This window comes from Cladophialophora immunda (assembly GCF_000835495.1).
Source record: "Cladophialophora immunda strain CBS 83496 unplaced genomic scaffold supercont1.7, whole genome shotgun sequence".
Classification (NCBI taxonomy): Eukaryota; Fungi; Ascomycota; class Eurotiomycetes; order Chaetothyriales; family Herpotrichiellaceae; genus Cladophialophora; species Cladophialophora immunda.
The window spans coordinates 2,076,262-2,091,659 of record NW_015622547.1 but is presented as its reverse complement, the minus strand read 5'-3'; the positions used below and the strand labels follow the sequence as shown (position 1 = coordinate 2,091,659).

General features: G+C 53.6%; 3 protein-coding genes across 4 annotated transcripts; all 3 read right to left on the bottom strand.

The window, feature by feature from the left end:
• Positions 1-71: 71 nt before the first annotated feature.
• Positions 72-4,694, bottom strand: PV07_11469. Of its 2 annotated transcripts, XM_016398912.1 has the most exons (6): positions 4,374-4,694; positions 3,889-4,203; positions 3,665-3,763; positions 2,844-3,604; positions 2,529-2,789; positions 72-2,480 (listed from the first exon to the last, which is right to left on the bottom strand). In XM_016398912.1, the coding sequence occupies exons 3-6, from the start codon at positions 3,728-3,730 to the stop codon at positions 566-568; spliced, it is 3,003 nt and encodes a 1,000-aa protein (XP_016243474.1). In that variant the 5' UTR covers positions 3,731-3,763; positions 3,889-4,203; positions 4,374-4,694; the 3' UTR covers positions 72-565. The 2 variants fall into 2 exon arrangements, with proteins under 2 accessions (XP_016243474.1, XP_016243473.1); XM_016398911.1 differs by having other exon boundaries at positions 2,844-3,763.
• A 518-nt stretch (positions 4,695-5,212) lies between these two features.
• Positions 5,213-10,492, bottom strand: PV07_11468 (uncharacterized protein). The gene has a single exon (XM_016398910.1). The coding sequence runs from the start codon at positions 9,677-9,679 to the stop codon at positions 5,801-5,803; it is 3,879 nt and encodes a 1,292-aa protein (XP_016243472.1). The 5' UTR covers positions 9,680-10,492; the 3' UTR covers positions 5,213-5,800.
• A 539-nt stretch (positions 10,493-11,031) lies between these two features.
• PV07_11467 (uncharacterized protein) lies at positions 11,032-15,018 on the bottom strand. The gene is made up of 2 exons (XM_016398909.1): positions 12,397-15,018; positions 11,032-12,344 (listed from the first exon to the last, which is right to left on the bottom strand). Exons 1-2 carry the CDS (start codon positions 14,790-14,792, stop codon positions 12,320-12,322), a joined length of 2,421 nt encoding a protein of 806 aa, XP_016243471.1. The 5' UTR covers positions 14,793-15,018; the 3' UTR covers positions 11,032-12,319.
• Between the last annotated feature and the right edge of the window lie 380 nt (positions 15,019-15,398).

Genomic DNA, 15,398 nt, shown 5'->3' with positions numbered 1-15,398 from the left:
ATCCGTGTCTCTCGTACGTTAATCCAACATCCCATATCGTAAATGCACATGAAATCCCCCCGCCCCCGGTTGGGGGGGGGGGGGGGGGGATCAGGAAACCCATAACATGAAACGCAAATTCCAAACCCACGTCCACACCCGACAGCAACGCCGACGCCAATGCAAACAACAAATTCCCTGGCCCAGCTTGAACCGTCTCCAGTCGCAGTGGGCTGGGACCATCACAACAGATTGCCCAATGTACCCAATGCCACATGCCTCCCATGTATACACCACCCAGTAAACATACCGGATTCGCTGCAATTCCAATTTCCGCTCCGTTACGGACTCATGATACGATCCGAGTCACAGACAAACGACAAACCAAAGCATCCACGACCCTTACCCACCCAGCAACGCTGTCGTGTGTACAGTAAGCTTTTAGCATGATTGTGACACAGCTCATAGACATCAAAACATTAGAACAAACAAGAGGTATGGTAAACAATAATGTAAGAAAAGCTGACATGGTCCAACCGTCGTGATCATCACACCGTACAAGACGGGGAGAAAGCCCGTCAGACTCTCAAGACACATCCTTGCGAGCACCTAAGGTACAGTTGACGCAGAACACTTGATTACATTCTGGATCCATACAGCGGTCGCTTAGGCCATAGGCATTGGACCCACCGCACTGGCAGCAGATGATGAATGTGGCACTGCGCAGATGAAGGCGGCGGTGAGAGCTCGAGTTTCGGTTTTGACCTTGGCCCTGATTTTGGGTCGTCGTGGGCATATCAGGTGCTTGAGGCAGTAGCTTCGTGCCTTGCATGTGGCCCATACTTGATGAGTCCTGCTGAGTGCTGGAAGGTCTAACCGGTTGCGTTGAGAAAGGTTGGTGTACTGGCGAGAAGCCGCTTTGCTGATCAGGAGAGGGCTGAGTCGCCTCGGAAGGTGGCTGCGAGGCATCCAAGACATCGTCTTCTTCTTCTGCGACGCCTTCACGCAGCCTCCTCTCCTCAGATAGTTCCCCCTTGGTCTTTCCATTGCCCGTAAGCTCAATCCAGTCCTTGCTGGATTTCTGTTCCTTTATAAAGTGATCAGCAATATGACTGAAGCGGAACGTGATGGCATCAACGTCAGTCTTGGTGTGTACGACGATGATCTTGCAGAAACCACACCAAAACCGGCCCTGGTGATTGCGCGCGATTCGGCGCTGCTTGGCGTGGTCTTCAGGTAGTGAGACCGAATGAGCTTCCCGCATATGCTTGATATAGTTGGACGGATCGTGATAAAGAACCTTGAGACACCTCTCACAATGCCAACACTCTTGTTGCTCGTGTTGGTTCTGTTCGTGCCTTTTCCAGTCGTCTTTGCTGCCAAAGAGCTTGGTACATCTGTCGGCGACACAACCATACGGCTTCCAGTGACGTTTCATGTGCTTGTTCAGCTCACTTTGCCTTTGCATCACTTTTGTACATCCCCCATACTGACAAGGAAACTGCGCCGGCTTTGTCGGGGGCAATCGGAAACTGCCTGGCAGCTCGGCATCGGTAGTCCTCGAAACCTGCCCGACAGATGAGGCAGTGTAACTCGTCATGACGTCGCTGCCGCGTAAGGACACTCGAAATTGATTCAGAAATTCCTCATCATTTCCCCCATTGGAGCGATGTAAATCTAAAAATGAGCGGATTTCTTCCTCAATTGCCTTCGGGAGCTTAGACTTGAGCGCGTTCTCGGGTTGGATGATGTTCACCTGGTAGCTTTGGTGCGGCGAAGGCCCTGGGCCGTTATCGGTGGCGGCGGGGTTGGTAATGCTTCCAACAAAGCCAAGAAATTCTTCCTGTGAGCCTCTCAGATCTGGTACGGCGTGAGGCAGTTCCTGGGGGGAGATGAAGTCCGCCATTCGATCCGGGTCGAGGTCCGGGACCGCAATTGTATTTGGCCTTTTCGATCTCCCGAGCTGTCCATAGCCGAATGCAAAGTTCGATCTCATTGTATCGGTAGCAGTGTCAAAGGATTTCCGAGGTGGACGTGTCGAAAACTGGTAGTTGACTCTTTGATTGGTAACGTTGGGAGGGAGTTGTGATAGATCCTGATAGCGAGAATATTCGGCTTGTGACCATGCCCTTTGCATGTAGGCTGTGGGAGACGAAAGGTCGCTGGTATCCAGGTTCGGGAGGCCTCGCTGTTGCTGCAGGCTGCGGGCGTGGGCTGCCACAGACATGGGTCGACTCTGATTTTGTTGCGACCTGGTATGAGCTGGACCCAAGGCCCGAGTGAGATCTTGGTCGACGACCTGACCACTGTGACTTAGCGAGCGAGCGGGCATCATTGGGTTGAAAAGTGGGCTCGGATCGGGATAGTTGTTGTCGGAAACGGGAAATTGTCCTTGTCCGGAAAGCAACGAATGCGACGAACGTGCGCGGACTGACGCTGGAAGCGAGGCCGTCTCGTCAGCTTGTGCTTGCTGAGGTTGCTGCTCATACCATTCGTTGGACCTAGTCGAAGTCAGTGTCAAGAATGTGCAACTGCTGGCAGATGCGTACTGGCGGAGCAGAACTTCCACCATACTCGCTCCGTGCATCTTTTTGAGATGCTGCTTGAAGTTGTCCAAACGAGGCCATTCCTTTCCCGCTTTGTTGCAGCCATCAGCAAAACACTTGTAGGATCTGCTTTTCCGCTTATTGATGTTGTGCACGGCTTTCAGATGTCGGTCAAGGTCATTTATAGTTGCAAACCCTCTGGCGTTTCGAGGGCAGTCCGAAAAGGAACACGTGTGCTCGCGTTTGTGACGAGCGCTGTGTTTCCTGCCACGAAACTGGTCAACATAGCATATCAAAACAGTGACGCAGCCGACTTACTTCAGGTCGGACCTCGTCTTGCCCGCATATCCACATTCCGAACACTCCAGCTCTCCACTCCTCAGCTGTGATCGGTGAGTTGCCGATCGTCCGGACTCTGGAGGGGCCGGGTCCAAGGTGCGAGGGGCAATGGTTGAAGAATTGGCAAGGGCAAAGGCCTGCGACAGGGGAAAGGGTATAGGGGGTATCGGTGTCGTGCTCTCGTCCATTTCTGTCAGCTCTTCCGTCACTGAGTCGACTTCATGCTGAGATCTCCTGGATCGGGTTTCGTAGCCCGAGTCTCCTAAAGATTTCTGTGCGCTAGCAGAAGAGTACGCACGATCTTGAATGGGGGTTCTCAGATGTCGAGAAGGCAGTCCAGGTTCATCCGAGTTCAAAGTTCCTGGCAGCAATGAAGGAGTTCCTTCAGTGGCAGCCAGATGCGTCCATGGTCCGGTAGCGCTTTGGTGACTGGTAACACCGTCGATGTCAACAGAAGACGAGTCCACAAAGCGAGGAGGAAACGATGAGCCAGGAGAAGAAATGGAATACTGGGAGTCGCCTTGCATATGTTGGAATGGATAGGGGTCAAAAGAGCCAGCGTAATCCGGGAATGGGGCATCAGAGGACGGATAGAAGCTTCTAGGGACGTGGTCACTGGGAGAGGACATGGCGGATAAAGGAGTCTGCAGCCCTGTCAAGACAGAATCCGTTGAGTAGGCTGAGTGTAGGGCAGATGCAGACGCAGATGCACCGCCCTCGTCTGGTATCGAGACAAACGCCTGGTGCAATGAGTCAGAGACCACCTGAGCGACAGGGCGGTGAGGCAGTGCTGGATATACATTTGATCTTGCCGGCCACGCGGGTTTGGAGACCGATTGACGCGGTCGAGATTTCTTTTCCGACATGGTGGGCAACGGAGGTAGAGGTCGTTAATATATCTGAACGCCGGAGGTTAGCTCAGCCCTCGGCAGAGATACCCAAGGGATGTCTCAACACAACATCAACAAAGAAAGTGAGGCAAAGGCTTCCTTTCCTTGGCCACCAGGGCTTGGGGGATGCTTACTGTTTTGGTTCGACTCGACCCGCGCAGATTCCGGGGTATGGAAGAGCTCAAGTACAGAGTGAGCAAGCGAGGCCACACGAACAAGAGGGAACAGAGCCAGCAATGGTCAAGAGGCTCAATGATGGCTCGAGAACACCGCCTGGTTTGACTGAGACTCTGCAAGAACGCCTATGGCATTGCTGATGAATGACTGAGGGTGGCGTAGCCAATCAAAATGAGCAAGGCGGTAGGTTGGGATGCAGCCTAGGTAGCCTAGTCTCTTTTGGCCCGACTTGACCAAAAAATGAGGCGACTGAAGGAGACCAAATCTCCATGCTAGGGGGGGGGGACCATATATCAATATATGAAGAACCAGAGAGGCACAGACGAGAGGAGAAGGAGGGAAACGATGGGAACGATGGGCGAGGGAGAGAGTTTGCACCGACGTGGGACTTGGGAGACTCGGAAGAGATTGGGGGCGGTGCAGCGATGAAGGAGGGACTCACGGGCTGGACAACGGAGCCACGAGCCTGATCAACCCAACATGCCGGGATCACAGCAGCTAACGGAATGGTGGAAGTGGTCGAGGAGTCATTCCTGCATCCGAATGATACAAAAGCATCCAGAACACGGGGACTTTGTAGAAGAGCGCGAGCAAAGACGCAGGGGAGCAACCGGTGTGTAGCAGGCAGAAGTTGGCGCAGGATGAACAGTTGAGTGAGAGTTGGCTGTATGAGTGTTTTGGCGTGAGTAGGGCGGCTGGCAGCGGTAGGGGACTGACTGACTGATTTGGGTACGAGGGCAAGAAGGGCAGAGGAGGGCGGGAGGGTGGGGGATGAATGAGCTGGTGGAAAGATGGGAAGAAGGTGGCCGCGGGTAACAAATGACGCTGCATGACGGAGACCAACGCACACAAGAAACCCGGCCATGCGTGTGACTGGCTCGTGACCGGCTCGTGACCGGCTCGTGACCGCCAGGACTCAACTACGCTGACCGGTCAGACAGGGCTTTGGTCGCTAGTCGGCAACAGAATCCAATAGGAAGGGGGCATGGCGCTTGGCGGGATGCGAGTGTGCCTTGGTCTTGACCACTTTAGGCTTAGTGGCTGCCTGTTGCTGCCAGGGACTTTTGGTTACATGTATTGGCCGTACTTGTATCCTTGATTAATTACCTACCGAGTACAGCATACGGAACACCTCAGCAGGTATTATCCTCGAAGCATGGGGCGCAACGGTTCCCCATACAACATTTGTACCGTGCATACGAGGAAGGTACACAACTACCGCCGACTCCTACCTACTTATCTACCTATCTAACAAGTAGGTATATACCCAAGTACGGAGTCCCGCGGTCTGTATCGTGTCGCCGGTATGCAGCCGAGCACCCAGAAGTACTCGTAAACTCCGTGGTGGCTATGCATGCCAAATACCTCGTACAGGCTTCAGCGAGAACGCCAACGTTATTGCTATATTTCCCGCCTCGTAACTTTGATAGTTACCACCACCCCACCAACGTTCACAACCGTCAACCAACGTCCCGCCCAGCTGCTCTTCTACTCTGTGACTGGCTCATTGCGTCCTGCAGGTCCCGAAAAGTCCATTACTTTCCAAACTCCAAAAGTTCCAGAAATCAATCCAAGTTGCATACTCCAAAGTGGTCCGGATCAGTCCCATCATCGCATTCATCACACTAGCCCGCTTGTCATGCCAATCATAACCCAGAAGTCCACTCCTGGGACTCAGAAACATCATATGGGTATCTAGAATACAACCGTAACCTCCTGGCAAAGGTTGGAACTACGTCCAAAGCCGTCCACAAATCCCTCTACTCCAAAGCGATTCTCTGCAGAAGGGCGCGCGGGCGGGCCCCCTGCTCGGCACCCCTCGCCGCCTCACTCTGGCAAAAGTCAACCCGATAACAATCTCCAACTTCATCATGCAAAATGCATGTCTGGTCGGGTCTCCCCAGTTCCCGGGGCCCCGTACACATACGGTTGCGCCGTGTGTGTGTTCAACCCTGTCTGCAGGCCTAGCCCTGCTCGACCTTCAAATCCCATTGCGCTGGCATGTCCACCTCGTGGTTGATTCGGCAACATCGATGAGGCATATTGCCCCATGGCATACCCCGGCATCGATTGTGGGTGCGAGTGCGCGCTCACGTACATGTTTTGCATCGATGCTTGCGTATACATGGCCCCTGTAGAGTCGTAGAACGAGTTTTCATACCCTTGACCCATTGGTTGAGATCGGGGCGTCACCATCGCATTTTGGGGCGACAGGCTATGTTGATGCTGCGTTTCCATTTGACCTGACCCCATGAAGACGGGAGACTGATGGCCGTAGGTCGCCGTAGCAGCGTAGCCACCACTCATCATCTGGCCTTGGGCTGTCGGTGTCAACGCATGTGGACTATAGTATCCTTGATCGAGAGGGTAGCCGCTGTTTTGTGAATGTACATGCATCGAAGCCGGTGACTGTCCGGCCGACGAGGTTTGGTAAGCGGATGTGGCACTGACGGGATAGGGCGAGAGGTTGCTCCCATCCACATTGTTCATCGTCCCAGGGATGGCGCCAAACGACGACGCCATCATGGGTGGTTGATCAATCGGGCTGACGATGCTGTCGGGCGAGACTTCTGCCATGCTCACCAGCTGCAGAACTGGCATCGCGATCTGTTCCATGTGCTTGCCCATGTGCACCGACAGCTTCTTGAATGTCGAGCAAACGTTGCCACAGAAGCGACACGGTTCATCCCGAGGCTTCTTGTCCGTCTCGAATCGACACCTGTCCACCATCTGCCACACTTCGCTATCCTCTTGAAAGCCGCTATTGACCGCCTTGTTCTTACTGCTGCCCGAACCCCGCTTGACTTTGGGCTCGGTCATCTTGTGCTCCCGCACCAGGTGCTGGACAAAGTTGTCTTTGCGGAAACAAATGTGATTGCATTCCTGAAGGCAACATTGCCACCACTCCAGGTGCCGGTGCCGCTCATTCTCGTGACGGACCCAGTCTGCCTTACGCTTGAACGATTTCGACTCGGCGCAATTGGGAAAGGTACAGGAGAAAGGCTGGATGTCTTCATGCACGTGCTTGGTCCAATCGGACGGTTTGTGAAACTTCTTGACCTTGAAGCAGAGATTACATTCGAATTCTGCCGGGAGTCGTGGAACTGGGGGCAATGGAATGCCCGGCGGAAACAATGCCGGCGTGACCACCCCGTCCGTGAATGTAGACTCGTCCAGCTCATCGTCGGCAGGGTTACTGATCTGAAACTGGGTCAGCGTCGTATCTGGATCCTTGGAGCTGACCCGTGGCGCGAGAGCTTTCGCCTCGCCACCTAGATCAAAGCAAAAATTGCCTGAAGGGCATTTGTGCGCCACGTGGACGGATCGAGTGTGCTTGATCTTGGTTTCAACAAGTTTTTTGTAGCGTCGAATCTGCTCTTGGCCAATCCGTTCAATCAGATATGCGTCAAGCCGAGGATTCAGTTTTCGGGCATGATCTCTGAATCCTTCAATCGTCGGCCTGATGTCTTCCGCACGGATCTCAAGATCCATCCTGATGGCTACTTCATCTGTTTCGTCCTCATCGTCGTCTGCCGGAACGTCTTCATTATCTATGACTTGGGCGGCCAGGATGGGTTCGCGCTCATGCATTGGGGACGCGAGAGTTGGAATCGGCGGTCCGCCGTGCTTGGTCAATAGATCGGCCAGTCCGAGGTTGGACGACGACTTTGCATTCTTGGTCACGTCACTCTTACTACGCTGCTTCTTCAGCGTCTGTTGTGGGCGTGTTGGCTTGGAAGCATCGTGATCTTGGGCAACCGAATTTCCACGCCCAACAGCTGCGAGCTGACCAGTCATAGCAAGCAGGGCACTGCCCGTATTGAGAGGAGGTGACTTGGGCTTGCCGAAACTCGGCATCCTCTGAGGTTTGATGCTTCCCACAGAGCTTCGGTGAGAATGTCCTCGTGGCGCCTGCTCATTGTCCTCCGCCGATGGCTCTTCTTTTATATTGCTGCTACTGCGCCGAGGAAATATACCCCGAGCCTTGTTGAAGAGACTACTCGTTCGTTCCCGGCCTTTTTTCGAAAGAGAGAGATGTCGGATCTGACTACCCTCGACGATTGAGTTGATTTCGCTCTCGCTGAGACGTCGTCGCGTTCCCCACGTGGCAGCCCTAGAGGCAGTCTCCCACTTTGCTGCATCTTCGTTGAACTTGTAGGCGGCTGCGTTTGACGTATTGGGTTGACCTCTTGTGCTGACAATAGGACCCCGGACAGGATCTTGCCACGGGCCTCGCCTGATGAATTGAGTAGGCAGCGGCTCCTGCATTTCGGATGGGGTTTCATCATCAAGGGGAGGGAAAGCAGATTGATCAGTTGATGCTCGGCCGTCAAGAGCACGTGGCGAAAGGCGCGGTGAGCCTGCTACCCGATAATGCTCGATGGCCTGCTCGGTGTGTGCTTCGATTAACGACGACTGCACCGACACGTCGTCATAATACTCGTCGTCCGAATCAACATCAACGAGAACTCCTGGGCCGGGGATATGCTCGTCTGAGTATACAGGGCCAAGGGCATCTACACGGCCCTCCGTGGTGGGAGCTCGCAGCCTTGTCCCTTGAGATGTCCGGCGAGGAACCGTAGCTCCAGATTCATCTTCGGGTCCACTGATACCCTTGCTTGTGGCAAGCCATTCTTGAACTTCGGCGTTTTTTTCTTCGAGCTGGCGCTGCTCCTGAAGTTCTTTCACTGAGTGCACCGTTTCGTTGTTCCTTGACTGTGGTTCCAACCCGTGGCGTTGGATTGGCGTGACACGTAAATTATCCGTAGCGTTAGCATCGGGGGGCATCAGATGTGATGGAGACACTTCAACATCCTCTGTCCCTGCTCCATCAGGACCAGCTTCGTCATCGTCATCATCAGAAGATTCACTCTCGCGACCGCGCTTGGCAGATGTAGGTAAGAGGTTCTGTTGAGTCTCAGACTTCTCGCCGGAAGCTTCATAATCGGATACCATGACCACGGGACTGAGTGCCCGTATGTGTGACGTGGGCTGCCAGGCGTTCACTTTGTTATTAGGAGAAGGGGTGTGGTTTGAGGTCGTATCCACTTTGAGGGTTTGAGAAATTCCTCTCTTGTGGGGAGCGCTCAAACGGTCCATTGATTGATTTTGTTGCTGGCTGGCAGTTTGAGTGTGAGGAGGAAAAGGAAGGGGTGACCGAACTGAGGAGTTCCTGGAACTCCTTAGCTCTTCTCCAGAGACGAATTTCGGCAGCGGCTCCTCGGCGTGTTGAAAGTAACTTTGGAGATCTGAGCTCGCTGTCACTTCCTGCACGGCCTCAAAATCGTTCAACCCGTAAGAATCAACTATGTGAAGTTGTGTGGGGTCCTGCGACAAGAACTGTTGCTCCCAAATTTGTTCTTGCGGAGTAGTATGTTCGCTTAGAGGGTTTTCAGAAGATGCTTCTGTTGTCAAGAAATCGTCAAAGGAGGACTCGCGGTAAGAAGTATCTTCGTCAAGGTTGTAAATGTCAGCGGAAGGTGGCAGGGACCCAGGACTCGACACCGCGGGGAGATTGTACTGGGTATTAACCGGCCAGAATTCCGGGTCGCTACCCACTTCCTGTATCACTTGTGAAGGGTTTGACGTTATACTCGCATTATGGTGATGACTCCTGGACATAGAAGCATTCGCTCTGTGTTGCTGAGGTTGTACCTGCCGCGGTCGGTGGAACGCTGGAGTCGCCAGTAGCGGAGATTGCTGTCCGGGCCTTTGGACACTGTAAGGGTTCGGGTAGGAGTGCGACATTTCGTCGTGAATTTGCAGCGGGCGATAAAGAGATCAAGATGTGTCCCTCCTATTGTGCTCGGTTCGCAAGTGGGGAAGATTTGATAGGGCCAGGGTGATCAGGGCGTCGGAGGCATGGTAGGCGGACGGTCCGCCTGTTGTGAGGCTGTGAAGGATATCGTGATGTACCGCAAGGATGGAATATGCAGAAGGGTTCGACCCAGGAGGGCGATCCAAAAGGTCTCAAGATGAAGTTGCTCCGGTCGGAGAGTAGAAGATGAGCCGCAGCAGACTGCGCCTGCCGTCGATCTCGGTGCTGCTGTGGATATACGGCTCTGTTACAGGCGCCACGGTATGTCGAGAGGAGGGTAATAGAGGAGAGTGAGTCGAAATCAAGGATACACTAGATAGAAGAGGGAAATCCTCGAGAAGGACACGGGGGATCTGTGGCACCCACTCCTCGTGTCTCCTGATGTGGTCGGACGGAATCTTGAGAGATGTGACTGGTTGCGCAGAGCGAGGGTGGACAGGGCTGTGGGAAGAGGCTCGAAGAGTAGCCACCAGCAAGAAGCAACGAGGGATAGCGCTGGGGGCAGGCAGATCGAGGGGCAGACTTTCGAGCTTCTGTGTGAGCAGTGGTTCGCGACCCAAGCATCGACTACTCCAGGAAGGAGACAGCCTGATGAGTACAATCGGAAGTCGGCCGGTGCCAAAGGCGCGCTGGCGCGTGGTGGGATGAGGGACTTGGGACCCAGGGGAGGTTCCAAAGCAGAGTAGTCGAAGGAGGCTTTGACCAAAAGTCAAGCAGATGAGAGCAATTGAGGAACGTTGGTGGTGACGGTTGGTTGTAGAGCGAGCGATGGTGGTGGAGGTGTTTTCTTGTCTCGCGCAGGCGGAGGAGTAAGGTGGAGATGGAGATGCAAAGCCCACCAGGGCCTTCCCTGGATGGACGGCGAGCAGTGAGCACAGCCATGGATGGTCGGCTGTTGGAGGTTTGGATGCACGGGTGGCACTACTTTTTCAGCTGCCGCATTAGAGGTGTCGAGGCGCCCAGGGTTGATTCGACGAAAGCCCAGTGAGCCCAATCGAACGGGCATGGTTTGCTGCAAGGACCCACGATATCGTTCCACACAAGACCCTGACAAGCCACAAGCCGGTCCCCCAAGCTGGTCTCCCAAGCCGGTGAGCTCAGTAGTCGTGGCAGCCGTTGAGCAATTGACTCCGTCCCGACCACGAGTTTTGTTCATGCTGCCGCCGCGTGATAAGGGCGACCCGGAGCGGTTATCATATCATACACTGGCTCAGACGCTCATCCCAACCCCAACCCCGAATCGAAGAGCAAACGGGAAAAGTAGCTGGAGAGATATGACGATATCGAGTATACAAGTAGGTACCTATGATGCAAGGAACCATCCACCAGGCCACACTCTCTCGCTACCTGGGCCACCTGCAAAGCTTCAGGCACCATGGAGCCCCAAGGACCCAGCAGCCAACAGCCCGCAGCCCGCAGCCCGCAGCCCAGCACAGCCCGGAATCAGCCTTACGAGCCCACAAACCAGTGAGCAGCCAGCACTGCCCTTTGGTCTTCGCTACCGGGATCATTAGAGTCGATCTCACTAGCCCGGGGCAGAATCATGGGCAGACACTCCTCCCTTTTCCCCTGCAACTTGTCCAATCGCTGACAACCCCTCTCCAAGCTGCTACTCATGCGTCCTTCAAGCATCGCGCATTCGGTGGGCCTCACGCAGGGGTGACCGCAAAAGAACCACAATCCGCTTCGGGCCATATTCACCACCGAGTAACACATGTAGCGGCTAGTTTTGTACAAGGCCTCAATTGTACAATGACTCCTGCTTCACCCGTGTCCTTCATTGCCTGCCATCAGCTCCTGACGCCTTGCAATGACCAGGGGCGAGTCATGACACAGTGCAGTCCCCTGAAGGTAGATGCAACCTGCCATCGGTGGACTCGTCCGTACCCCAGAGTCCCGCCAGTTGTCGTCGTCGACAGTCCTGACTCCTTCCCTGAAGATATGCGGTCGGATCCAAAGAGTGACATCACTTGGACTCGATGTTCCCACCATCTGGAGCAGTCTTGGAGGCATGCTGGATCGGATAGCCGTCCATTCGACCCGCACTTGTCGCCAGAGCTGAACTGCTGCTTTGGCAATGGACCGGATGGCTTTTATTAACACTGGCACGCGCTCGGCCAGTGTCATAGATTGTATCTTGTCGACGATCTCCTTGCTGACAGAGGTGGCAACTGTACTCGCCGCCTTGCGACCATAGGAACCGGAATAGAGGGCCCGCATTGAGATTGCTCTCCATATTGCTTCGCGATGCACGCTCTTCGCACTGATCATTTCCGATACCGTTGACAAGCACATCTGCATGGCGGAGCCGTCGTACTCATCATACGATGCTGTGAACAAGAATGGCTGAAATATCCTCTGATGTAGCACGGTGAATATCTGATTCTGAATGAGAAGGGAACGGAGGCCCCGAGCTGGCGTCGTCATGCCTGCAATATCAGGAAGGTTGCTCAATTGAACCACTCGCGCCAGAGCATCATTCAAGTACGGCTGGTCCTGAAAGAATTGCTCCGAGACTTTTTCCACCGACAACGCTAGCGACTCGAAAGCACTCACACTACATTTACGTGTCAGCGGCGTGCGCCCGAAGTAGACCTGTAGAAGAATGAGAACGGTGTTTTGCAGGGCTGTCATAGACCACACTCACAAGAATTCGTCACTCTTTCCTCTCCCAGCACCTATGTGGCCAAGGCTTCGCAGAATGCGCTCCATCCGCTCACTTTCTCGTTGCCATTGAGCCTGCTTGTCTCTCAAACTGATCATGGATTCCGCCAACTCTGCATGGTGCTGACTGGTCATTTCATGTGTGGTTTGGAGCACCTGCTGGGCTTGCTGCGCCGTCGCCAGTTCAGTCCTCAAGCTGTCATTGGCGTTGCGCTCCTGTTCGAGGTCTTCCTTAAGCTCATCGACTGTAGATCGGAAGGTATTCACCTCACCCTGAAGTTGCGCCTCGCGTTGCTTATGCTTGGTGATCGTCTCTGATAATCGTCCTTCGGCTGCTTTTCGCAACTGTCCAATCTCCTTTTGATGTCCTTCCCGCATTGCGGTGATTTCGTCTTTGTGTTTTCCCATAGCCTGAGCCAGCTTCTGTGACAAGGCCGCAATCTCTTGCTTATGCTGCTCTGCCATCTCCTGCGCCGCTTTACTCCTCACTTCCATTTCATTTCTGTGAAACTGCGAAGAGTCAGCTAGCTCTTTGGATTTGACAGCCAAAGAATGTTCGTGCTCGGAGATGATTGCGCGCGCAGACTCCAGATCTCTCCGTTGCTGTGAATGCTTGGTTATCATCCCTGCCAAATCAAGCTGAAGTTTTGAAAGGCCGGCTTTGTGTTCATTCAGTAACTTGGCATGAACATCCTCTCTTTCTGCCGTTTGCCTTTCGTGTGCTTGCGTCAAGTCTGCCTGTGAGCGTTCATACTGAGTTCGTTCGTCATCAAGCTGCTCTTTGAGCGCTTCCAGCCGGTCCTCCAGGTCAACCTTTTCTGCAGTCAGGTGCTCATTCAAAGCCCGACTGTTCTCGACCTCATTCTCCAAGGACTCGCATTTCCTTGTGAGATTCGTATTTTCCTCATTTGCTCTAGCCAACTCCTGAGATGAAGCCTCAAGGAGCAAGATCCTCTCAGCCTGTTCCGTGATCTCACTCTTCAGTTTCAGATTTTCGCGCGCCTGCTCCCCTATGATGCGTTCGTATTCTTCCTTGGAAGCGCTCAGTTCAATTCTCAGCTTCGCAATTTCTTCATTGTGCTGTGATTCTGCTTGTTTTACGAGAAGATCTTTTTCGGATAGAAGCCCTTGACTTTCTTGATAGTAGTGCAGCAAGCGGTTGATGTCAGGCAGAACGCTGGAGACTTTCTCAAGCAGTTTTGTCCGCTCGTCATCAGGTCCTGCAGATCCAGATCGAGACATAGTATCAGGATGTAGGAACGGCACAGGAGGGGAAGTGAAAGGTGGCGGATAGAATGCGAGTTGCAAATTAGGGTTAGCTATCAGCGGATGAGGATAGGGGTATGGAAAGGGTGGTGGGAATGGAACACCCTGTGGTGGCGGACTACCGGCAGGATGCTGGAGAAAGGGTGACAGTGGGGGTGATGCTAAGGGCGAGCGACCGTGGGCCGGGTACGCATGAGGATAGGTTCCCTCAGCTGTCAACGTAGGGCTCGGCACGAAAGGCATATCTCCCTCTGCCGACTCCGCGAGATGGTGGCCAAACGCAGGTTGTATGAAAACTACCGGGCCCTGCGGAGTCGGGGCGACCAGTGGGTCATGAGGATATGATACTGGCGTTATGCCCATCGGCGCAGTTGTGGTTTCGTGTAAAGACGATTTTGACGTTCTTGGGGATGCGAGGGCTGTGTCCTCGCGCAGTGACGACTTCGACCCCTTTGTCGATGGCTCTACAACGTCAATAGGGTAGGGAGATGACATGGACATATTGGGGGACGATGATGTATTCGGGGGAGGAATGATATCCTGAGGCTCTTCGGAAACTGTTGGCTGCATCGACGCAAGAGATCTCGTCGACTGGCTTTTTGGACCAAGACCTTGTAAAGTTTGCAGAAACTCCGTATTCCTTGTGAAAGATCCAACAAGCTCTCCTGCCTCTGGGACAGCGGTCATCGGGGGTTTCGTAGGTGATAGAGGACGTGCATGTGCTATAGATGTATCCGATCCGTCGTGGGTTTCTTGAATAATATGTGGTTTCGCCTTAGTCGGCGAAATCGGGGTACGAACCGCGTCATCCTCCATCCTCGACGAGATACTCTTGTCGGATCTCAAGGAGACGGTTGAATGTCTAGATGAAGCCACCAGGGGATCCGACCACTTTGAGTCGAGCGTCCTTTGGCGGTGGAAATATATAGCCGGCGAGTTTGAGCGGCTGTTTCTTGGGATAGAGACCTCATCAAGCGTCCTCGACAGGGTCTTGGATAGTTTTGCAGACGCCGAACTTGAGGCCCGGCTTCGAGTCTGCTTCTCTGAAGTATCGCTGAAGCTCCCAGGCCTGCCTCGAGGCCTAGCATTTGTCTGATATGCCGACGTCGACATTGTGCTGAAATGAGAGAATAAATAGGAAAATAACAGAGGCTTTTACGGTCACCCTATTTCAGGAAGCGAGTCCAAAAGTACCCATGACCTAAAATTCTTTTCTCTCTCTTCCAGATGTTCAGGGCGTCCAGTGATGTACAGACAACAAATACTGGTACATTATTGATACAAGAACGGAAAGAGCCGTCAACGAAAGTCTAGGGAAATGAAACTCAGAAGATCACGGCAAAGGAAAAGGTCATTTGAGTCATAAACACTTAGCTATGGCAAGAAAGGTCGGCATCATGGGCAGTGCTCGTCCCAAGACTGGGCGGCAACGGTTGCAGGATGTGAGCTTGCTGCCCGACCAAAGTGACGACAGTCAGTCAGAAGCACTCCACATAATCAACAGGACTGCATGAACCAAAGTGCCCTGCCTACTGGACGCGGAGCGTTGATAGGATGCTGGACTGCTGAAGTGAACATCGTGTCAGGGTACGATTGGTGTGGGAAGTGGGAGGATGTTGAGATTGGATGTGCGAGGGCCGGATAAATGGACGGGCCGAGCTTTCTTGGCGTCATGGTAGCTTGGGCGTATAACCGCAGTTTGATGGCGGATTGAGCATG